General features: G+C 31.4%; 1 protein-coding gene across 1 annotated transcript; it reads right to left on the bottom strand.

The window, feature by feature from the left end:
* Positions 1–632: 632 nt before the first annotated feature.
* Positions 633–26,273, bottom strand: LOC137398077 (uncharacterized). The gene is made up of 8 exons (XM_068084181.1): positions 26,209–26,273; positions 23,305–23,439; positions 20,130–20,237; positions 16,199–16,339; positions 15,043–15,183; positions 8,533–8,673; positions 1,333–1,473; positions 633–651 (listed from the first exon to the last, which is right to left on the bottom strand). Exons 1-8 carry the CDS (start codon positions 26,271–26,273, stop codon positions 633–635), a joined length of 891 nt encoding a protein of 296 aa, XP_067940282.1.
* Positions 26,274–26,314: the final 41 nt, after the last annotated feature.

The raw sequence follows: 26,314 nt of genomic DNA, 5'->3' as shown, positions 1-26,314 counted from the left end.
TCTCAAAAAATTTGGTAAATAAAAGCTAAAAGCGAAGCAAGAAAAATAAAAGTTGATAAATTATTTAGAACAATTTTCTAATTTTTTTCGAAAGTTTATTTATTCAACACTGCTAAAAACGATCGTTTTTTTCAACCTTGAAGTCAATTTTTGAGACTAACCAAAACTACTATATCGTAGCTTGCTATTGGTAAAAAAAGTAAACAAAAAACGGCATTTAGCTAACCAGAAACGGCAATAATAAAATACGTTACCGAAACGACAAAAAAGTCGCACTGCCCATTAGCAGCCGTATTGCAAAGCGACAAAAACGTCGCACTGCCCGCGAAAGTTAACAAATACAGAGTGTAATTCACCAGCTTGGTTTCTGATTCAAAGATTTAACCGTTTGACATTTAAAACTTGGGAAAAGAGTTAATAAAAAATTACATAATTTCAAATGAAGAAATTAGAAAATAGAAAAAAGTTATAAGAAGACATGACATTTTTCAAAAAGGTGCAAAAATAAATTGCAACGAATTGAATTGTCAATTTATTAACAGAACATTAAAATGCAACCATTGATTATGCAGAAAAAAAAAGTTTTGGCAAAGATATGTTGTGAAAGTTAATCTGATTTAGTCAAAGTAAACTCAGTCAACGAGTAAACGTCTAAAGTCAACGAATGACAATTTAGCACTTAACTGTTGTGTTTTTGTTGTGTTGTTGGTAATAACAACACCAACATATTTATTTTGGACAATTACTTTCTGTCAAACTGTTTGGGAGTAAATTTATTTTGACATTCGACTAACAATAAAGTACATTGGATATTTACTGCCCATACTAACCCCTACACTGACTGACGTGGTTCAGGTTGGCACAGATTTGCTCCTGATATGGTCATTGCACATACGTGGAACCTGGACATTTTATGTCTCTTGTAAATAAAAAAAAACATTTAGTCACATGTACAGCATGTGCATTTGTGCTAAAAAAAGATTTAACACAGAAACGGTTGTATGGAGTCTATCGTAATTACTGAAGTCAGCAATTGATTCTTTTAACACACTTTGGCAAACCAATAGAAGAACTTAAAAAATGTATATTTAAAAGTTAAAATACGCAGGCTGACATGGGCTTGTTATGCGGGAACAGATATTTTACCATATATACTTGGTTAGAATGCAGTACAGGCGTATTATTCATTTTACAATTTCCTATTTACAAATCTTTAACTTGAACATCTATGTAGAATTGTGCAAACAAGTTAAACAAAAACTCAGACAGTATCGTTTATAAACATGACAAAGAGTTGCAAAAATATATTGGCTTATACTATTTCTGTCTTACCTGAGTGGTGAATTGACAAAGTTGCAATAACCCATGTTGAGTTTCTTCAGTGACTCAAGATTTTCTAGGACAACAGGACTGCCAGATTTCATCTTACTGCGAGAGAGGTCCAGTTCTTTCAAGCTGGGTAGTGAAGCAAGTCTGGAACAAAAACTTTAAAATGACTTAATGACTTCAACTTCTGCATTTAAAGTTACATGTATTTGTTTCATGTTGAAGCAAGTATTTATACGGAATACAACATATTCCGCTTTTTAGTTCTGCAGGTCAACAGTTCAACCAGACAACTATGGAATAATCATAACTGGAAATTAATCATCACATCATATTGAGCAATGTAAATTCAGAATGCCAAAAATAAATATGTGAAGCAGCAAAAATCAAAGCAGAAAGATTTTTATTGCAAATTACAATAGAGGCACAATACCATAATGCAGATGTGGCCTGAGAAAAAAACTGACAAAAACATAAGGGGAAATTTAATTTTACAAAAACTATGCATAATCAGAACTTGACAATTATGTTTTGTTGATTTTGTATTGTTCAATAGAAAATTAACACAAAATTGTTTTTTTTTTTCAGCAAGAGTTTTTTTACAGCTTCATAGACGTGTGAGAGATTTGATAGCTATCGAATGAATCTGGAAAAGATTTTGTGATTTTTCATTTTTTTCAGCTAAACTAACAAAACTTTCAAGTTTTAATGAGCTGCACAAGTCGCATATTAGAACTTACTTTAAGGATGGAGTCAAATATTTCCTATATATTTACTTCATATATTTTTCAATGTTTATGACAAGCTGGTCAGAAATCAAGGTTTCTAACGATTACATAACTTTTTGACTATCAAGTTAAATTTATTGCCGAAACTTAAATACATTTTTTTGTAAAAAATTTAATATTTGTTGGAGGTATGCATAATTTTCAATATTATACTGATACCATGATACGCCGATACCATCTAGACGGCAAAACAATGACACAAATTGAGCCAAGACAGTTTTTTGGGTAAATGTTGCTACAACCATGAGCTTGTCAGAAATAAAAGATTCAGCAAAAATATTACAGCTATAAACCAAATAATCACACTTTAGTAATCTTAATTTTTAATGGGAGTTACCAATAGTTCACAGATCTAAAACTAGTAAAACACTTGTAGTTGTAGTCGATCTGACATGTCTGGCCATCCTAATAAAATATTTCAATATAATGACCTGATTAACTGAAGTAACAAAATCAGGATGAGCTCTAGACACTTTCATATAGGCTAAACGTAAACAGATTATTGTATTTGTATGAAACTTGCTTGGGTCTGGCTATGCTTGTTTTGGCGCATCGTATAAGCCATATAATACGGCTTTGCCAAGCCGTATTATATGGCTTGTAGTAGCGAAAGAGCTAACTTACTTGTTTTCTATACAAAATATCAATTTTTATAAATTGTGAGTGTTTTAACTTTTGATGAGCTGCGTTTATGTTTTCCTTCACCTGCCTTGCACAATCCTGCTTGTCAAATTGAACAAGTACATTGTCAAATTATAAGATTTTGATACACACATTTTATTGAAACATCCATCAGCTAAGCTAAATTTAATGTTTACTCTTGGGCTAGGTTTAGCTATATTCACACTCTACCACTACCTTAGTGGAATATTGCTTGTTGAATCGAACAAATGTTTTACTGCTCCAAAGTACCATAAAACCGTAATATGAACACCTTGGTTTTGTATTTTTCAACTCATCTCTCAGGGTGAAGTTTTTTTAGAGGTGAAGGTCAACTAGATGGTGGCTCTGTATATCTCAAAAAAGCTCAACAGACTTTCGGAAAAAAGAAATTTTTCTTTTTGCAAAGTCATTTTTGCCTATATTTGATAGCTTTTTTCTTTATGCTGTCAACCTCAGCGCTTTTGCTTAACTGTTTTCTCATTATTTTTTACAGTGATAATTAATAATTATTTTAATGGTGTGATTTTCAGAGTTTCAAAGACAAAACCCAAAATTTTCAAGTTGGAAAATAGCTTTTGATACACCATACCGATAGCTGCTATTACATGCATGTTGTACGATGATCGTGAAGAGCTTTTCCATCCTTCATCAGACATTTCAAAATGTTTTAATCAATTTATAATCTAAACTGTAAACCGAAGTAAAAAGGATGGATCTGATTTGGCAACTTCAAACCAGGCTCTAGTTTTGACTATCTTAATTATTAAAGTTTTTAGATAGGCGGTCACGAAGACTATGGCAGCAACAACAGCAAATGTAAAAATAGTTATTTGTTATGGATAAATATTATTAGCGTTATGATATTTTTTGAAAATAACGTAATCACCATAACACTAATTGTGTCCAATTTTGGCATAGATTTTTATCTAGTATAATATAGAAGGATGCAATTATCAAATATCTTGTGTCACTTTGTGTCACAAGTGTGTCACTTTCAAAGTTTCAAATAGAATACTCAAAGCTATCAAGTTAGAAAATAAACTTTGATGCACCATACTAATGGGTGCTATAACATGGGTGTAGTGTGTAGTTTTTTGAGAATATTCTGATTGCTCGTCTGAATCTTACGTGTTTTAGTATGATTGTAATCCACATTCTGCACAACAGTTGACACATTGGATCAGATTTAGACCTTAGCAACTTCAAACCATGGTCTAGCTGCGACTATTGTGACATTGATTATTCTCAGATACATGGGCATTAAAACTATGGCAGCAACCACAGAATATCAAAAAATAACTAATTGGTGATGATAAACAATAATAGTATCATTATAACTAAAAAAGATAAGAATGTAAACACTGTAATAATATTTTTCAACTCTTTTGGCAATTTGTGGACTCTTTTCTATTGATCAAATTCTCTTTTGGGTTCTTAGATATCAGAAAAGTAAAATACTAGTGTCACTCCATTTAAAAATGGCACAGTTTTTTTACCTTTTTCTGCGGTGCCATTATAAAGGTGTCATTCAGATAAAGACGTTTTTTATATAAATATAACAATCTAATAAAGGTTTATCTAAATTTACTGATTTGCCAGTTAAACCGTCGGTACATATTTCCATTTGATCACACCAACAGTGAACTACTTTTTTAAGTAATAGATCTAGACTGTTAAATGATTATTTTGATTTGTATTAACTTGATTTTACAGAGTAATCTAGATTTTCATTTATATTAGTACATGACAATGAAATCCAGTCTTTTCAATGCCGCAAAAGTTTATAATTATGGGTTATTTGGTTCTTTGCTGCTAAATAATCCTACTTTTTGTTCTGGAATCCAACCAAAATGTAGTAATAAAAATATTTTTCAGGTAGTCAAATATTTGATTGCTCCCAATTGCTAAATAGGGATGAAACCGTAAAAGCTCAAGTTCAAGTAAAAGCAAAAGTTCAATACCAAATTTTTTGAATCTTCGGCATTGAACCATTAAAAATCTCATTAGAAATCACAATGAACTATTTTACATCACCTCTGTTGAGCTTTGAAGTAATTTAAAGCAAATATTATGCTTACTATTATTTTGTTACTACTATTACGAACATTAGAAGCTTATTATGTTTAATACATAGTTTATTCTCAAGAAGCTGACTGAAAATAAAAGCCAGAAATTTATTTATTGACATCCACAGCTATTGTCAACTAAACTAGTTATATTCAAATTATATTTAGGCTAACAAATTAATGCTAATATAAAATAGGTGAAACAAGTATATCACATTTACCTGCTAAACATAGTTTAAAATCTAATAAAAATACAATTTCAAAAGACCTTTAGATTTAGCTGACACAACACGAGACCGATGCAAGTGAGGAGCTTTCAACATAATGGCGTTATTTTTAACGATTATATCAACAGCTTGGTTGCCTGTACAATGATTTCCCAAGTTGACACTTCAAGCTCAATAACCAATTCTACAAAATAAAATTATTCAAAAAACTACAAAAATATTAAAAAATCATACAAAAGCCAAAATCAAAAATTGATTTTTTGTTGAAAGTTGAACATTTTCAACAAAGTTGAAAATTAAATTAATGTAAATTTATTTTGTTACATTAACGATTACTATTAATGTAACAAAAGAAATCTACATGAATTTGATTTTCAACTTTTAAACTACACACTCAAGTGCAAAAGTTAGCTATGCTGGAGAAAAAAGTCTTGCAAGAGAGATTTCGTTATACCTAATCCAATTTGTTAAAGTCAATTCAACAGTAATTTAGCATTTCTGTTTTACCCTTTTTCTATTGGTCATATTATTATTTTTTCAACGAATGATGAGCTACAATTTGATTACTACACTTTGCCGGTTTCAGTACTATTCAGACTGAGATATTTATTTTGAACATTCATTCCTTGTTCAAACAATACTTGTCGAGAGCGGATGTCTTTTTACCATTGCCTAAAAGTGAGTTTTATTAGATAGTTACTGTTCATACAAACTCCTATACTTACCGATGTGCTTCTAGCTGACACAGATATGTTTCAGATATGGTCTGGAAAATACCCGCAATTTTCTGCATTGCTCATAAAAGAAAAGGCTTACTAATCAGTGGCAGCAATGCAACTGACAAAGCAGGTTCAGCCAGTGCAAAAATAACGACATGGCCCTAACCTCTTCAGTGTCGGGTTTGCAAAGGCCAGGGGCACGTCCGAGGGACTGTTTTTGTATTACACAGCTGAATTGGAAAACGGTTCAGTATTCTAAATTTCAAGGCATGTTTACACTTTATAACTATATTGGTATAATAATGCATATAAAATTCATTGAACTCATTGATATGTTTGCTCGGTTTTGAAGCTATGAATGAAGTTTTGTGGCAATAGAAAAAGAGTTATATATTATATAATAGTTTAATCTATAAGTGTTAAAGTTATTTAAACCTAAAGTTATATAATAATAGACAAGCAATTGATCTAAATAAAGAGTCAGAAACCATGTTTATAAAAAGCAATACTTAAAAAGAATAATTAAACTGAATTTATAATTTTGATCAAAATTTGTGTGCCGATTGCTTGACTAATTATAATCTGATTGTTGCTGTTGTTTGAATGCAATACATAGCTTCTGATCTCAACTCCATTTTGCTCTGCTGAAATATTTGATAGTGCGCTTCAGACAATGTTTTTGTATAGCAATCATTGAGAATACATAATTTTGCATATATAAAGATATACTTTCACCTGAATATTTAGCTTGCACACCCGTGGTAAAATGATATTTTACTCTAAAACAGTAGCATGTAGTTTATAGAATTTAACCCTTTCAGGCCTGTTCTCAAATATTTCGGGACAAGTTCTGTTCTCTTAGGCCTGATCCCGAATGTTTCGGGATAATTTTTGAGTCGCTCCATTGCGTTGCCTTCTAGCTACATTGGTTTTAATAATTCACCAAGTGAAATGTAAGAGCCTGGGCATCTTTTTGATACCCAATATGTAATTGGAAAATATATCTTTTACTAACAAATTATGCGATAGATATAAACTGTTTTGAAAATTCGTTGACTTCCTTTTTGCGAAAAGTTTATCTGGACGTTGGCCAATTTCTTAAGTGAATCAGATGTGGTGAACAAAATAGCAACAAAACTAATGTTCAAGGAGAAAGTTAGAACTTTCTCAGAGAAGAGGGTAAGTTTTTCGTGGCACTGTATATAATTAAGCCGGTAAAAAAACAGAAAAAGAAATACAATTTTTGTTGTGAATTTCCAAAAACTAAGTATTTTAACAGATACTCTAACAGTGTAAAATATGGAATTTTTTATGCTACACATGTTTATAACATTTTAATTAACTCTTTTGCAGGCATAGCAACATAATTTAGTTTTGTGATACTGACGCAAATGGGCACAGCCACTAGTATGTCGCCAATCCTAATAAGAGCCTTAACTATTATTAAAAGTTTTTGCCCTCGCCTAATCCCTACAATCCACTTTAACAACAACTTTGTCCCAACCAAACTTAAAAGACACATTAAAAATAACAAAAAAGAGGAAAAAATTGAGATAAAATAAAGTGAAGGAATAGGAAGGAAGAAGCTGAAACTAAGAGTAATCTACTCATGTTACCTAATAAAGATATCGCTCTAATGCCCCATTATGGGGCGAATGCGATTAATTGATTTGACTTGACACGAACGTTGTTATAACTCGGTTTCTGGTTATATTTTTGCCTTTTTTGTTTAATTTTTATACCAACAACAAATTTAAAAAAAATTATTTTTGTTAGCAACAAAAAATCAGCCATTTTGAGAAATAAAAAACAATCGTTTTTGCAATACTTGGCAAACGAAAAATCTGACATACAAACGTATCTCGATAAAGTTTGGAATTTTGTTTGTAGCTTGTTTCTGCTTTTGTTTCTGTTTTCTGAATTTTTTTTCATAATGCCACCTCTCAGGCTTTAGGCAAAGGCAAGACGATATTGGCACAATAATAGGCACACGGTGTTTGGTAGTTTTGGTAGTGATAAGACGTAGTATTGTTTAGAAGCTCGTAACATCTGTTCAATGGCTGGGAATTGAGATATATTTTTTTGATTTGCTGTTGATAAAGCTCCCTATCAATCTAACACAGTCTAACAAGTCAGTACCCAAAATCTGCTTGTGAGCTACTTTGATACATAGACATTCACTTTGATCAAAAAGATTTTGTACGCAAGTACTATAATTTGCAGTTAGTAGAATTTGTAAAGGTATACAGATATTTCAATCAAATTGTAGCCTGAAATGTTTCCTTTGAGCTGCAAAAAACAAATCTAAATTATTTTAAAAAGAATTCCAACTATACTCAACTTTGTGCAGCTCCTTCTTAATTATAAGGCTACTGAAAAATTAATTAGGCTTGGAGGGCAGTCAACTGATAGCTTATTAGTACTGAATGGGTTAATAAAATCAACAGTCAGTTGCTGTAACGCATATTTAAAATTTGATTACTTACAAAATGATTTTATAATTTCTATTAAATGAGAACAAAGAGAAACCACAAGGGCTGACTTTGATTCATTACACTAAGACGAGAATCTTACTGTGATATATACTCAATTATTTATTTAGCAATATAAACTCCTATTAACTGTTCCTCAATTTACACATTCAGGTTCATGAGAGGAGGTTAGGAAGAGAAACTCAGATAGTTATGTTTATAAACATGACAAGATCTTGCAAAAGTATTTTGTGATACTCTTTGCCACCAACCTGAGTGGCGATTCGGAGAAGTTGCACCATCGCATGACAAGTTTCTCTAGCGAATCCAAATTTTCAATGACAACAGAACCAGCAGAATTCATTTTACTGTGAGAGAGGTGTAGTTCTCTCAATCTGGGCAGTGAAGCAAGTCTGTAACAAAAAAGAAAAATTTATCCAAAAACTTCAACTTCTGCATTCGAAGCTATTTGTTGCAAGTTGAGGCAAATTTTTTTACAATGATACAACATATTCTTAAGTTCTTAAGTTCTACAGGTCAACCATTTGGCCAGGCGCAAGTAGAGTATATTGAGCATTGCATATATATAATGAAAAAGATTAATAGATAAATAATTGAACAGCCAAAAAAATTATGTATGTTGCCAAATGACAATAGAGAGACAGTGACATAAATGCAGATTTGGCAGGGGTCAGAAACTGTGACAAAAAGATGAGGTGAAACTTGATTTTACAAAATCTCTGCATAATTAGAACTTGATAATTGGGTTTTGTTGATTTTCTGTTGTTTAATAAAAAATGAGCACATAAGTTGTTGCCTCTAAAACCGATAATTATTTTTCAAAGCTTCACCGTTCCAAAAATGCTTTGATAGCTGTAAACAATTGAAAAAGCTTCAGTAACTCTTGAATTTCTTTCAGCTCCATTAACCAAACTTACCAGCTTTAGTAAACTGCGCGAGTCCCATATTAAAGGTTGACACTTTACAAAATTCACATTACTATTATTTGGTATTAAAAGATTCACCATGTCTTACTCTGCTGAGTTGTAAATCCAAAATATGTAGAAATAGGATTACAAGCTATTAAAAGCTAAAAAACCAACATTTATTTGCAGCCATTGCAAAAAACGCTGTGGGTTGAAATGCCTTTCCAAAATTGTTCAAAAAGGACATACCTTAACCCGATGGCTTCTGTCTACGCTTTTGTGCAACCTCATTTGTCGAAATATTTTACAACTATATTCACACATTCAATAAGCCATGTCTATTGCGCTTATGCATATGTCTGATTATCATTGTAATGCTGTCACTTCGAGCACTGATATCTCAAAAAACAACCTTCAATTTTAAATTTTTAATTTTAGCATGAAAGAGATCCTATTATATTATGATAAGCATGAGCAGCCTGTTGGTCACATTTGATTGTTGAAAAAGGTGCAGAAAATGTTCGTGCCATTTGGCAGGAAGTATGGGTCACATGATCAGATTATGACTAGATGATTAGACCAAACCAAAACAAAACCTAAAATAGCGAGCATCTGTAAATCATAAAGGCTTTAAGGTAGATGCGGAAAAGTTTGTTGTAAACTGATGTTACGAGACATTTTATTTTGAGCATTTTATTCACCGTTCTTTCAAGTGATAACATCATGTGTGAAAAAATAATTACGCCGAGATGAGTATGTCATCGAAATAAAGGGATTCCATCATATGACAGTTCCGTGATGGCTGTGATAAACTGTTCATTTTTTGCGCTTTTACGAGCTTTTAATTACATTTCTAAATATTTTAGACCCACAACACAGCAGATTAAGCCATGGTAAACATTTTAATACCAAATTACTGCAATGTGAATTTTTTTGTAATCCTTTAGAATATAATTTTGGCATGGAGTCAAATAGTTACCATAGTTTTACTTCATCATATATTGCCAGCTTTTGATGTCAATTTGGTCAGGCGTAAAGGATTCTAACAATTACCTTAACCTCATGACTATCAAATTAAATATTTAAGCCGGACCAAAATTACATATGCTGTTATATCTAGTATTTGAAAAGGTTTGTATAATTTGCCAGTTTACAAACTTGTTAAACATAGTCTATAATACAATAGAATTATAACTATAAAATACTTTTAGATTTAGATGACACAGCACGAGACTGATGCAAGTGAGGAGCTTTTCAACATAATGGCATCCATTTTAACGATTCATTCCACAGCTTCGTTTGCCATTCCTATAACTACATGTACCTTTTTGACACTTGAAGCTCAATAATATTAACCGATGCCATTAAAGTGACCGAAACCATGTAGACACCACAACTAAGACATAAATTGAGCTAAGACAGTTTTTTGGGTCACTTTTGCTACAACCATGAGCTTGTCTGAGATAAAAGATTCATCAAATATTTACAGCTAAATACTAAATAAGCACTCTTCAGTGGTCATTATAATCAATAGAAATTTTACATTTTGTTAAACTGTTTTTTTCATTTAGGTTAAAGTATCAGTCTTGGTTAAACAAGAAACCGCGTTGAGTCAAATCTAGTAAAATACATTTAATAATTGTCTCCATGAAGTCGCTTTCAAATATTACAATAATTTACATCATTTTTTAAAGTTGGAACATATACTTTGTTTAACAGTATCAATGACCGCTATAAGATGTTGTACGTTGATTTTTAAGATATTTATCATTGTTCATCAGACGCTTAGAAGTTTTTTAACCAGATTTAATTCATAGTAAGAGCAACACTTGAAACAATATTTTTACCTGAACCAGATTTAGGCTTTGGCAACTTCAAACCAGTTTCTAGTTTGGACTATCATGGAATTAAATATTCTCAGACATGCACTCATGAAATATAAATAGTAAAGTATATATTAATAATAATTGTTATAGTAACAGGTATAGTAGTAATTAAATATTAATAGTATTATTACAGATGTTGAAAATAATAATGTAATCACTACCACGCCATTTGTGCTGCTTTGAAGTATCTTGTAATCACACCCAAAATCCAAAAAGTTCAATAGCAGTGTCATACAGTTAAAGAATGGCATCGTATTTTCCACTCATCTCTGTGGCATCATATCAGATGACGCATTCAGAAAAAAGACATTCTTCAGACAAAAATGGCATTTAAATAAAAGTTGTATGACAAATAAAACCCATGGCAAGTATTCTCCATCCACTGGTAGGTAACTCCATTAAAATACTAAAATGAATGAAAAGTTTATTCTGTAGTAGCTGTAGACATTTGGAGCATAGGTTTGATTTTATTGAAAATTGACATGAGTGTTAAAGGATTTTACATTGTTATTCACTTACATTCCTAGAACCAATCAAATTTTAGTTTTTCCAATGCTGAACAATTTTACCAAAAGAAGTTAATAGGTCCATTACTCTTATATAACCACTCAACATTTGCCATTGAACTTTACAAAAATTTAATAACTGAAATATTTTCAGAGCTAATCCGACTTGTATTTGCTCACACTCAATAGATAGAAACTAAATATTAAAAGCTGATTCAATGCAAATTTTTGAAACTTTGCTAGCCATCAAGATGTGAATTAGAAATACAGATTGAACTATATTCTATCACCTCTATCGAGCTTTGAAATAATTTATAACAATCATTAACCAAACTCCAAGTATGGTTATTTTCTTATATACACAACTTATTCTCTAAGAAGGCTGACTGAACATGAAGCACCAATAAACATATTTGCATGAGATTTTAAAAATGATTATCCATATAAATATAAACTTATGTGTTTTTACCTGATTGATCATTTCAATAAGTTGTAACAGTGCATGTCAAGGTTCCTAATTGAATCTAAATATTTAACCAATTCAGTACTAATTAGTTATCGGTTGACTGCCCTTCAAGCCTAATTAATTTTTTAGTAGATTTATAATTATAATGGAGCTGGACAAAATTGATTATAACTGGAGTAACTTTCAAAATAATCTAGATTTGTTTTTGCAGCTTAAAGGAATTATTCCAGGCTACAATTTGATATAAATGTCTGTGTACCTTTACAGATCATACTAATCGCAATTCATAGTACATCCTTGAAAAATCTGTTTGATCAAGTTGATTATTTTTGTTTAAATGCAGCTCACAAGCATATATTTAGTGCTGACATTGTTAGACTATGTTAGATTGATACGAAGTTTTATCAGCAGCAAATCAATGCAAATTTCTCAATTCCAAGCAATAGAACATGTATTATGAGCTTCTAACCAATACTCCGTCACAGCACTACCAAACACCAAGCGCTTATTTTTGTTCCTTTATGGCCTTGCCTTTGCATATAGCCTTTGGAGAACACAACGATGGTAAAAGGAAGTTGTTGCACTCTAGGAAAGCATTTAGAAAGCAAAAACAAAGGCAAACACAAGCTAAATTTCCAAATTCATTATACATTAGACAATATACCAAACTCATTGAACTACATTCAACAAAATTCCAAACTTGATTTTAAAAAATTTTTATTTTGGATTTTCATTTGTTTAGCATTGCAAAAGCGGTTGTTCTTATTTCTCAAAACAGCTGATGCTTTTGTTGCTAACAGAAACCAATCTATTGCAGTTTACTATTAATAAAAAATTAAACAAAAAAGGTATAAAGATAACCAGACTTTGATTTATAAAAATAGTCGCCCATTAGCGTCAGCATCACAAAATGACAATTATGTCGCCATGCCTGCCAGTCGGTTCATTAAAGTGTTATAACCACGTGAAGAATAAAAAATCCAAATTTTACACTGTTAGAATATCTGTTAGAATATAGTTTGTTTGAAGTTCACTACTAAAATTTTGGTTTTGTTCGTTTTTTTAGGTTTAATTCCATACAGTGCTACAAAAAACATACCCTCTTCCATGCAAAATTGCTCATTTTCTTCTTAACATCACTTTCATCAATATTTTGTTCACCTGAGCAGAGTACCACATCTGATTTCCTTAAGAAGTTGGCCATCGTCCAGATAAACTTTTTCCAAAACGGGTATCAACAAACTTTCAGAACAGTTTATATCAATCACCTAATTTTATCGTCAAAAATTTATTTTCCAATTACATATCGGGTATCAAAATTATTCACACCTCTTAAATCTTGTTTGGTGAATTAATAAAACTGATGTAGCCAAAAGGATAAGCAATAGAATGACTCAAATTTTAACTCGAAACATTTGAGATGAGGCCTCAGAGAACACAACTCATTTTGAAATATTCAAGAACCGGCCTGAATGGGTTTTAATGACAACCCTACTAGCGGAGTCATTTTAGCACAATCAAATGGTCAAGGGTGGACAGTGTTGTAATTCTGTCACAGATGGTTATAGAAAATTTATCTCAATATAAATTTGATTGTACCTCGCCAATTCAAATATTTATAGAGGAGCAAAAAATATATGTACTCTCTGTCAACTTTTGGGTCACAATTTCAATCATTCACACTTTGGGTTGCATGGACAGACCAATATGAAGCGTATTGTTGCGTGTTATATAATAACGCAAAAATTCAATGTACTAATAATTAATCAATGAAGTAACTAAAATAAGTAGAATTTGTTTTAATTTTCTATTTAGTAGCAAAACATTGAAGATCAAGCGTAGTTTATGCAAGAGGAAAAAGTCCTGACAGAGATTATTTGAAACCTATTTTATTTTTGTCGAAGTTAACTCAGAAGTAAGTTGAAATTTTGGTTTTATTGTTCTTATTTTGGTCATATTACTAATCGATGATAGTTGTGACTTAGTTACTATGCTTTGTTGTTCTTGTTATAATATCGACACTACACGAGTTATTATGAAAATTGAGTTTTTGTCAAACTAGTCACGAGTAGATGTTTTTTACAATGATGTAAGTATAAGGTACATTAGATAGTTACTGCTTTTACCAGCCTCGGCACTTACGGGCTCGGTTGAGGCTAACATTGATTTTTCAAGATATGGTCTGGAGAACGCCAGCAGATCTTTGTTTGAGCCAGTGAGAAAGATTTTGCCAAATAAGTGGCAATACCGAAATATCGCCTTTTAAACCTATTAACATCCCTGCTGCACAGTGGATGAAGCAGGATCAGCAAGCGAAAAAGAAATGGCATGGCCCTAACCCTTCTAGTGTAAGGTTTGAGATAGCCAGTAGCATATCCAGAAAAACTATCTATGTAAGAAACAACCAAACTGGGAAAACGGTTGATCAATCCAAATTTTCAGACATATTTTCACACAGTAACTACAATTAATTTTTTAGCTTTGCTAGATTTAGGAGTCAAAACTGGCTTTTTGTGTGCCATCAAAATCTAGTTACATACAATTTAATTTATAGGTGCAATTTGTAAGCTATATAGGAACATAACGTGTGACACCAATATATACTAATAAACAAATAACAATACAATACTCATAACACTTGAAAACAAATTAAATACCTCTGTACTGAAATAGTACAGAGTTTACTGTAACTACTAATTCCAAAAATAAGTTGTCATAAGACAAACTTACAAACAAATAAACTGATTTTAAAAATGTGCATCACAAAACAAAACCACACAGACTCGCATAGGTTTGTAATGTTGGGACAAGTCTCTTACTACAATATAGGTAGGTTAAAGTGCAGTACAGACCAGTGGTTTCAAAAGAAAGCAGAGTTCCTATTTATACATCGTTATTTTGAATATTTAGAACCATACAAAAAGGTTACAAGACTGTAATGATCATTTACAAAATAAAGTATTGCATAAGTTTCTTTGGGATACTATTTCATTCTTACCTTACTTGGGATTCACTGAACTGGCAAAAACCCATGTTGAGTCTTTCCAGAGAGCCCAGATTTTTCATGACAACAGGACTAACAGATCCGAATGTAGTGTTAGAAAGATTCAGCTCTTTTAAGCTGGCCAGTGACACAAGGCTGTAGCAAAGAAATACAAAGGTTATCTAACGACTTCAAACTCTGCATGGGAAGTTACTGGTTCTACGTTGGAATAAATACTTTCATAAGAATACAACGTATTCTGTTAGTTGGGTCTACAGTTCAACAGTCCAACCATGTGTATGTTGAGTAATCACTCAGCGTAAAATAATGATCATGTTATATTTAGCATTTTAAATCTTAAATTGATAAAAATAAATGAGCAAAGTAGTAAATGTTAAGGAACATTAGTTTTATTGTCAAACTACTATAAAACAGTACCATAAATGCAGAGTTGGCACACAATCACAGTTTTGACCAAATTATGAGGCTGATATTTAATTTCACAAAGACTTCAAGTAATCAGAACTTACTAATTATGTTTTGTTGATTTTATATTTCTCCTTCTCACAACTTCTGTTGAGTAAAATGACAGTTTCAACAATTTAAAAACTGCAAATTTTGCACAATAACAATGAAATTCAGCATACAACGACGCAAGCGAGACAAGAGTAGGGGTGTTTAATGCATGTCTTAAGTTTTTCTCTAGCAAATGCATTCTTTTAATAGGACCTAAGTACATACATGTTAAAATCTAATATTTATAAAGGCTATGTATAATTGTTATATTAACCTAATGCCATGAAAATGTCATGGTTGTGTTGCAGGTTGAGCTTGAACAGTCCTTTGGTCGATTTTGCTACAACTGGGAGCATGTCCGAGATGAGCCATTTACCAAAGTTGCTACAGCTAAAAATAAATGTAATACATCAAACTTCTAAAAATTTTGAGTGTCCTAATGTTGGGTCAATTGCATTTAAGTTTATATCATCTGCCTAGCACAGCCTCTCTGGTCAACTTAAACGAGTTCCTTTTTCAGTTATAAGATATGTAATGCATAAAACTGATAAACCATAGTACCTTTGAGGAGATTAAAATTTGAAACTCAGACAGTAATGTTAATAAACACGGTAGAATCTTCCAGAGATTTTTTGTCATAATATTTCATATCTACCTCAGTGGCAATTCAGAGAAGTTCCAACCGCGCATGCTGAGTTTTTCCAGAAAGTCCAGATTTTCGATGACAACTGGACCAGTAGAATCTATTTTACTGTAAGTGAGGTTCAGCTCTTTCAAGCTGGGCAGTGAAGCAAGGCTGTAACAAACGGTTAAAATTATTCAATGACTTCAACTTCTGCATTCAAAGTTATTTGGTGCATGATGAATCAAATCTTTCTATGAGATTCCATTATATTTTGTTTGTTGGTTCTACAGGTCAACCATTAAACAAGGGGCATATATAATTTTTACGGATTTCACGCGTTAGTTAATGTTCAATAAAAAACAAACATGAAAGTGGGTGGTTTGTCAACCGGTATTTTGTGTCAATAATTAGTCACAGCTTCACAAGACTATATAAGTTTTAATCGCTACAAAAAAAATTTAGAAAAACTTGAGTAATTCTTTCCAGCGCAACTGACAACACTTCAAATTTTTGATAAATTGCACAAGTCGCATATTAAAACTACTTTCAGCATGAAGTCCAGTATTTTCTATAGCTTTACTTCATATGATCCTTACTTTTTGTGTGAAGCTGGTTGACAATAGAGGTTTCTAACAATTGCCCTTACTCTTAAGCCAATAAATCAATTTTTCGTGGAACTTAATTCCGTAATTTGAAAGATTCAATACCTGGAAAAGGTATGCATTATTTGTCAAACCACAAAGTTGATGCTATGAAACGCCACAATTATGACACAGATTGAGCTTAGCTATTTCGTTTTTCATTTTGATTATAACCGTGAGCATCTCAAAAGTCAATGATTTATTAAAATTAATTAATTTATCATTATTCAGTGGTCCACATAATCAACAGGAATTACCCAAAGTTCATTGAGTTAACATTAGTTAAACATTTGCAGCTTTAATGCATGTGACATGTCCAGTCGTTGCTAATAAGATATGGCGTTAGGATGACCTAAATAAAATACTATATAATCAGGATGAACTGTAAACATACATGTACTATATATTGACTAAATATATCCAAAAAAATATAATTGTATAAAATTTAATAAACTCAACTTTCTATTTGTAGCTTACAAACAATTGACCAAGCCGTATCATATGGCGTGTGGTAACGAAAGAGCTAACTTGTGTTCCACATAGAAAATAAGACTGAGTTGTAGACATATATTATATTGGCTAAAGGTACACAGATAATTGTACTTGTATGAAACTTACTAAAGCCACACTTTGTCGCTTTTGGCACGCAAACCCTTTTCTCAGACGGATTATATGGTTTGTGATAGCAAAAGAGCCAACTTATTCGTTTTCCATATAAACCAACAAACTTTATAAAATGTGAGTGGCGTAAGTTTGGGAGCTGAGTTTATTTGTGCTACTACCTGTCTAGTGAAACCACGCTTGTCAAATTGAATAAGCAAATTGTTGAATTGTAAGATATGTTATGAATAAAACTGATAAACCATGTATCATCTGCGTTAAATTTAATGTTTACGATTGGGCTATGTTTAGCTGTGTTTACAATATTTATCACTACCTGAATGAAATAATTTTTGTTAAATCGATAAAATTTTAATGCTTCAAATAACTGTAAAACTAACAATTGAACATTTTGGAGATTTACATGTAGATTCTGTATTTTTCAACCTTTCTCCTACAGTGAAGTTTTATTAGATGAAGTTCAAATAAAGTTTAGAATTATACAATTCGACCAGCTCTTCAAAATGTGGAAAAATATAAAATAAACCATTTTGACAAAGCAATACTAATATTGCCTATAATCTGGACATCAACACTTATGTTTGACTGTTTATCATTTAAAGTCCAAGTATCATATCAAGTTGAACAAGGAATGGCTTTCATTAAAACATAGTAATATTCATGTTCATATTATTTGTCATCAACACATATATGGTGTAAAATGCACACTCAGGATATGATTTTAATCCATTTCCCAGTTGGCATCGCATGGTCGGAAAGTCGGATAGCAGAGTATAGAAACCATAATAACTATAAAATGCAAACATATTTTGGTAAGAATCATCAAAATTTTACACAATTACAGCATATATCTAGGTTAGTAATAAAATAGGTTGGGTACATTAGAAACTATAGTTACTTACAATAGCCTTAGTATACCACATAACTAAATTTGGTGTATTACCTGATTTTGATCTGTATTAAATTATAATGTTACAGCGTACTATGTGGAGTATGTACCATAGAGAGTTTCTACCTTTAATACAGATATACATATAACATAAGCATACACTTTAAATATGTTCTGCTTACTAAACTGACATTCAAAGCTAAATTTTAGTTTATTTTTCTAATTACTTTTAAAAACTTAAACGTTTCATAACTAATATTTATCACTTCTTATTTTCTGGCTCTGTTTTCAATACAATTTTAACCAATTTCATTAAAACCTTTTCAACTTAATTTTGAAAAAAAGTCTGAACGATGTGATTTTTGTAATGAATTGGATTTTTGTTGACATGTAAAGGGAATTTGTCTGACCATAGGTTTATTGAAAAAGATCACAACTGAAAATTCGCTTTTGGTTGTAAAGAGAAAGGACTATAGTTTTACACATGATAATTGCTGAACTACGATAATACTGGTGACAACATCACTTTCGACCATTGTGGAAAAGGTTTTAGATAGAATTTTGGCGTCTTCATTATTTTGATGTATGTTATAAGTACACCAACTGCCAAATTTGAACTCGAGAAAACTTTTTGCTGAAATCGTAAAGTGAAATAGCATTCAAATGGGGAAGTAAACAAATCATTGTGTTACACGCCACAAGGTGAAAAATATTGTATATCAGGGTAGTCATATCCTGAGGGCGCACTGTGTTAATTATTTTGATGGAGTCACTTTAAACTTAAAACTATTTACATCAAGCATACAAGTTGAAAATGGCTTTGTTACCAATAGCTGCTATTACACGTCATAAATTATTCTTGAACAATATTCACCTTGTTCATCATATATGTTGACTTTAGTAAGTTTGGTTAGCTACAGTAAATTTAGTGTATTTAGTTTATTTAGTGTTTATAATTCGCAATAATTTGTAGCATTATAATCTACTATGTGCAAAACACACCGTAGTGAGTTTTTGCCTTCCAGGCACCAATGGTGATAATATCTGCATACCAACTGTGGAATAACAGTTTTAGTTTAAGCGGTTTAAGAATGAAGTAATACAACAGCTATGTAGGCTAACTGGCATCATATGCAACTGCTGCTACTACCATATGCCATTTCAAATAGTCATTCAAAAAACCATCAGCCATATTTAAAAGTTAAATGGCATTGGAAATCATAAGTCAGTGTGTTTGGGTCAACGTTGAGAAACTAAAGATAATCGAAAGATTCCCCCGTTATGTATTTATTACTACAAACTGACTTATAAAAGGAAAACTGAGATTTTTTAAGTACTCAAAACCACAGCTTTATATATTCTTGCACCTCACTAACGATAAAATGACACATCGTGCTGCATTTTAGCATGTGTTCATTAATATGTCACGGCTATGATGTGGTCGTTTTTCCGCACAAATTTGCATCATGTCGATAGATCGCAAAATTGTAAATATATCATGATCCATGATGCATATTTTAAAGTTCCCATGTTTTATATATATACATTGTATATATAATAAGTTATATAATGACATACTATCATAGTATGTCATTATGTAACATATTATATAATGCTGGAAATTTATTATAAATTTACCGCAATCGAGAAACTTCGAAGAAAGATTCAACAAATTGTAGACAAGTTTCTCATCAAAAAACCTCACTGCTAAGAAATGAAAACTGTGGTCAGGATAAACCCTACTAAGTTGTTATACAGAGTTTATATTGACAGTGACCTAATTGGAAGTTTTTTCAGGACACATAAACACAAAGCCAGTTTTTCTAATGACATCAGTTTATCCAAACCAACAAGTACATCAGGATCCAGTTTCTGCGAGCTGATATCCAGTTCTTTCAGATTGGTCAGTGAATCAAATCTGTAACAAAAAGACATTTGTAACTATAATATAACTAACTTTAATCAACCAGTGCTGAGTAGTTCATGTAAAGATTTTTCATTATTTTTCTCATAACATTTAGTTGTTAGGAAAACCACTATAAAAATTGAAGAGAGTTAGTTGGTCATAAAGGAAATCAGTACAATATATTTGCAGCTGTACCTCAAATGATTTAACTATACAAAGTATACATATGAGTAAAAAAATTTTATTCAAATCACCAAACTTTTTTAAACGTGTAATTTTACAAAAAATTCTGCTAATCAAAAGATTCGCAGAATCTTTTGATTAGCAGAATCTAATCTAAATACAAAATCTCTTTAATCTAAGATATTTTTATCACCTCATTTTGTTTAATTTTGAACTGTACAACATGAGTATTAACTTGAAATAAAATTGAAACTAACGGTTTTTTGCTAATCGGATCACAACGGTTACGGGTTTGGATGTATATTTAATGTTTATTGATATTTTTTTTTTATATAAATAAAAATATACTCTAAAAGATCTTCTAAGCAAAGTAAACTGCTTTTATCACACTTTAAACATTATTCACAAGCATTTTAATCTGTTAACATCAGTGTTACCAAAATTAAGAACCACCACACAGTTTGATGCTTGTCATTAAAATCCTGAGACAGTTTATTTTGATCACACAATTTTTTAATTCCAATTCCAGTGCCGTGATCGTGAGACAAAAATATTTTATTGACTAATGACTTTTATGTCTAATGCAATCACCGTCTAATAAAAATATTCAAAATTTTATATAGGCCTACATGTAAATACCATACCTATAAAATTTTAGTAACAAAATCACAAGTTAATCTTAGTAATTATTTATATGTACAGTATATGTAGTGTGTCTAGTTTATTTAGTGTTTATGATCTGTAATAAGGTTTAATATTGCAATGTACTATGTGCAGGACATACAATAGCAATTTTTTTTCTTTTAAGACAGATGTATACAATATTCATTGAACGTAACTTAAATAAAATTGACTTACTAAAAACATACTATAAGTTAAGCTTTGCAATGTATTTTGCTAAAATAAATCATTGTCATCAGAGAAAACTTCATTAACATATTTTTTGCTGGTTATGATTTCACCTTAGCTAAGGAAAAATAAACAAAGCTGAGAAAGAGCGAGCATCGTATCTCTGTTTGGGGAAAGTTTCTATTTTGTATAAAAACTTACGGTGAATAATCAATCAATTTTTTCTTATTCTGACACATTCAGCACAAGGACTGCTAAAGGACTGCTAAAGGACAGCCAAATGACTGCAAAAGAACTGCCAACGGACTGCCAAATGACTGCCAAAGGACTGCCAAATGACCGCCAAAGGACTACATGTGTGTCTTCACGTGCATTACCGCGTCACCAGGTGACCATGTGCATTTTGGTGTACATTTACGTTTGAGCATGCATGTTCATCTGTGTGCGTGCGTGCGTGTGCATGTGCGTTTGTGTGCCTGTGTTTGTGTGTTTGAGTGATGTATAACACTAACAAAAATAAAACTTGCATCAGCCGAATAGAATTTAATGTTAATTATATTGCCAAGGTTGGATGTGTTCATACTTTTCATCCTTATATTCGTGAAACATGCTTTGTCGGATGGAACACATGGTTTAGTGTTTCAAACTACCATAAACCCACTCATTAATAACGTTAGCTCTGACTTTTACAACCTTTCTAAAAATTTAATTTTGACTTGAAATGGTGATCAAGTAGAGTGTGGTGCAGTATATTTTGATTAGAATGTGGAAACATATAGTTGGCTGTTTTAGCGAACCAATGATAATTTTGCCAATACTTTGTAACTTATTTTCAGGCGGAGAAAAGATAATGTCGTTAACCTCATAAATATTCTCTAAAATGTATTATATTAATGTCGAGGTATCAGACTGAATTTTACAATATAAATAAATTTGTTACAAATCTATGCTAATATAACACACAGATATAACAAGCATGCTACATAAGTATATAAAAAGAACGTAAAATTAGATAAATTCCAATGAAATATTCTCAAAAGACATTCAAAGTTTAGCTGAAACAAGATGGATGAAGATGTGAACAATTTAAACTTAAAATGAGTATTTAAGCCTTCCTTGAGTCTAAGATTAGTATGCTCCCCTAAAATATTTTGAGCAAAAAATAGTCAGATACAGTTAATAAATATCTCTATAGTGTGGTTTTCAAAGTTTAAAAAAATGTACAGCTTTGAGGTTTGTAAATCGGTTATGATAGGCCATAACAATTGCTGTTGTTGCATGAATGTTGTAGAATAATCTTGAAGATTAGTCTCATTGTTCATCAGGCTGTTTTAAAGTTCTTAGGTGGGATTCTTTTCTATTTATAGGGAAAACCTAAGACAATGAATTGAGTCTAGACCTAACTAACTCCGAATAAAGGTCTAAGTTTGACTAAAGTGACAATGGATCTTCCCAGGTACACAGTCATGAAAATTTTTGTAACCATCACAACAGACCCAAAATATATAACTTTTACTGATAAAAATTGTTAATATTATTGTAATTATTGAATATAACAATATAATAACTATAAGATTATTTGTTCTTGTTAGTACTTATATTTGAGCACTTTTCCATTGATCACTGTCTATTATTGGTTTATGAAGAACAGAGAAGTAAATGGTAGCGATGTTCAAATTAAGGATGTAACTGTATGTATTACCCTTGTAATTACAAAAATAAATAAATGAATTTTTTCAGTGGCAGGTCTATGGACACTTGGAGCATTGTTTTGGTTTCATTTTATATTATCATGAAATTATTTTTGGAGGTTAGCCAATTTCTACAGTAATTCAAAGTAGCAGTATTTTAAAATAATACTGACAAAAACAGTTTGAAAGACTAAAAAATAGTTGCAAATTTTTTGAAGTGAGAACTAAAAACATGATTTGGAGAAGAAATGATATTTAATCAATATTACCTGTAAAACAAATATTGTCATCAAGCTTTTCAAAATATTTTTCCATAAACCAATTAAATGGAAATTGTTTCCTTTTTATAGACTGACCTGATTTTTTGGAAACTACACTTTTCTAGTTTGAGCTTCTCTAGTGATGTGAGTCTCTCTAAAACGTCAACATCACTGTTATCCAATGTGGTATCTTTGACATTCAACTCTTTTAGACTGGTAAGTGACACAAATCTGTAACAGACAATTGGGACTCAGTTGCAGTACTGTGCACAAACATAATAACAACCAAATTTCAAAACAGCAAATACTTTCAAAACTAGCCTCAAACTTTGCATAAGGTATTGTTGCAAACATTTCCTTTCATGCAGAGTATTACAACCATCGCATCATTTTTTCACTACTTTTCTAATGTTCATAAATTATGTGGATACTCACTAATGATATCCATAAGTTTTTGGTTAAGCTGTTGATGTTGTGCATTATAATAGACACAATAATACACTAAAAAAATTATGTGCGCTTGAACTTTTCTATGACACTTTCCTACAGTGGACCAATAAAGAAACTGACTGCTTAGGGCAGGATGATCTTTAAAAAAGAAAAAAATATGCTGCATAGATGAACTCGGAGCCAAGGAAAAAGAACAGTTCAGGTCATAAGACACTCGAATGAATGATGATCTATAATATCAACACTGCAATGCCTGTGCATATCAAGGGCAGGGCCATTAATTCATCTAATAACACCCTAGTATAAATTCAGACATCTGGGTTTTCAGAAAGTTCAAATGAAAAAAAAGTTACAGCGACGAGTTTTTTACTTAACAGACTTTTCAAAAACTTCTCACAAACACCAGTATCACAGACATTTTAACAGCAAAAAAAACTTGTTTACTGTTTTACTATCTTTTCAAGATTTAGCCCGATATCATTAATAAATTAGCTTAACATAGAAACCACTCTCTTCCACATAGTAGTAAATTCTTAATATGTTATGACATTCTCAAAAAAACATCTAGCATACCGAATAACCTCTATTTGAACACCCGTTCTATTTGAATGTTGCCTCAATTAGACCGGTCCAATAGGAAAAATGATTAAAAAATAGAGCGCCACCTATTAATTAAGCGCTACCTTTTCGGATCCACACTTTGACTTTCTTTGATCATTACAAACCCAAAATGGCACGTGATCAATAAAAGTGTATACAAAGCGCTAATAGTGACTCGGTTACATTACAAACAGTGGACTCTTATTGTGGTCGTTGTTCGCATCATAGTCTGATTTTTTAACTCTGAAGCTTACAGTGTTTTTAGATGATTTTAAAACAACGGCCATAAAAATAATTATTAACTGCCTTAAACTGAAAGTAGTTTTTGTTTAAAGTGTTCATAACAATTTGATGTATGAAAAAAACGGTTAAAAATGACAATAGAAACTGCACCACTATTTTTACTGTATTTTCTGCATAAATTTTATTTCTATTTTCACGCTGAAAGCATTGCATGAAAATTTTGATTGGCTGAAAAATTGTTTGGAACCTGTTATTGACGAAATTAGAAACTGTCTGACTATTTTGACTGTAACTTGCGCTAAATGTTAACCACTGTTTATGCTCAAATTTGCTCTAAAAGCAAAGCATGAAAGTTGCGCTTTGTTGAAAACTTGTGTTGAGAATAACCATAATATTGAGCCAGTCCAGCGTTAAATATAAACAGTTGAGGTCAGTAGACACTAAAAAGTTTGTGTAACAAGAAGATACAAAGATTCCAAACAATATCAACAATAAGATTGCACTCTGCTGAGGAAATGGGGCAAACACTCATGTTTCAAAAGTGTTCATTTCTTTCATGCATATATTACACTTATGGCTTGTTCATGTCACCTTTCTTTGAATAAAGTGCACGATTAATCAGAATAATATTCCTCCGCTATGCTATTATTTCACCTTGTTAAGTGGAACATGACAATTTTTTCAACTCAGAAAAATAACCTTATTTTACAATTTTATTTGAAAAATCTTCGCTCAAATTCAAATTTGGCAATTGGCGTGCTTATTACATACATCAAAACAACAAAGACACTATATCGCTGTTTACCAAAAAAAAATTTTAAATGTTTGAAACGGACACAATGACCAATTTCTCTCAGTTCAGCATTTCCCATGTTTATAACTATAATATTTTGTCTTTAAAATTAGCAGATAAGTTTGAGCTACAATCTTCCAAACAGAAGGTCGGTTGTCAGACAGCTTCTCTTAACATGCTAACAACAACTCCATTAAACTATGTATGAAACAGAACCTTTAGGTCAAGTTAAGTTAAGGTTAACCGAGTTGAAAAACGTTTCAATTGGCTGTCTAAGAGTTGTATTGAAAATAGAACCTGAAATTGAAACGTGTTAGAATTTTACTGATAAAAAGTAGGAATTCAGATATATTGTTAAAAATACCGAGTACATCTTAGCTTCAAGTGTGTGTTTAGTAAGTTGAAAACATTTAACTCCGTGGCAACCATCGCAAAGTAACTAGCAAATTTATATCGTAGCTAAACTAATACCGTGAGTTATTCCACCTTGGAAATTCACCCAATTTATGTACAGTTTTTTTCTATGTAATATAATTTTGTATGATTAATAATTAAGAAAAACTCCTGAATAATCAAAAAAATCTACAAATATGCCTCAATAATATATCTGGCAAAAGTTATAACCAAAATCCTAAACCCATGCCGGAAACAATCTTGCCGATTTGAAGTTTTATCATTGGTGATCAACTTTTTTCAAATCAAGAAATAAGCAGATTCAGAAATTTTGAGACAGTGAAAGACTGCACAAATCAAACTAAAACTTCTTTGCAATGTTTGATTTTTTATGAAACTCTAATTTTGCCAGCTAGATTAGTTTTACTTGAATAAAAATGTACTGTTTGGGCAGTCGCCAAAGTAAGGTTAAAGTTATCATTAACATTTGATCGGATTATGTTTCAACTTTTAGGACTCACCTTCTATTGAACATGAACAGCCTGTTTTGGCTGCAAACTGTAGCCAACATATCAATGAGTACCATGAACTTTAATGTCGCATCTATATATATATAAACATATATAA

The sequence above is a fragment of the Watersipora subatra genome, chromosome 6 (assembly GCF_963576615.1).
Source record: "Watersipora subatra chromosome 6, tzWatSuba1.1, whole genome shotgun sequence".
In the NCBI taxonomy this organism is placed as follows: Eukaryota; Metazoa; Bryozoa; class Gymnolaemata; order Cheilostomatida; family Watersiporidae; genus Watersipora; species Watersipora subatra.
This window is presented reverse-complemented; position numbering and strand designations above follow the sequence as displayed.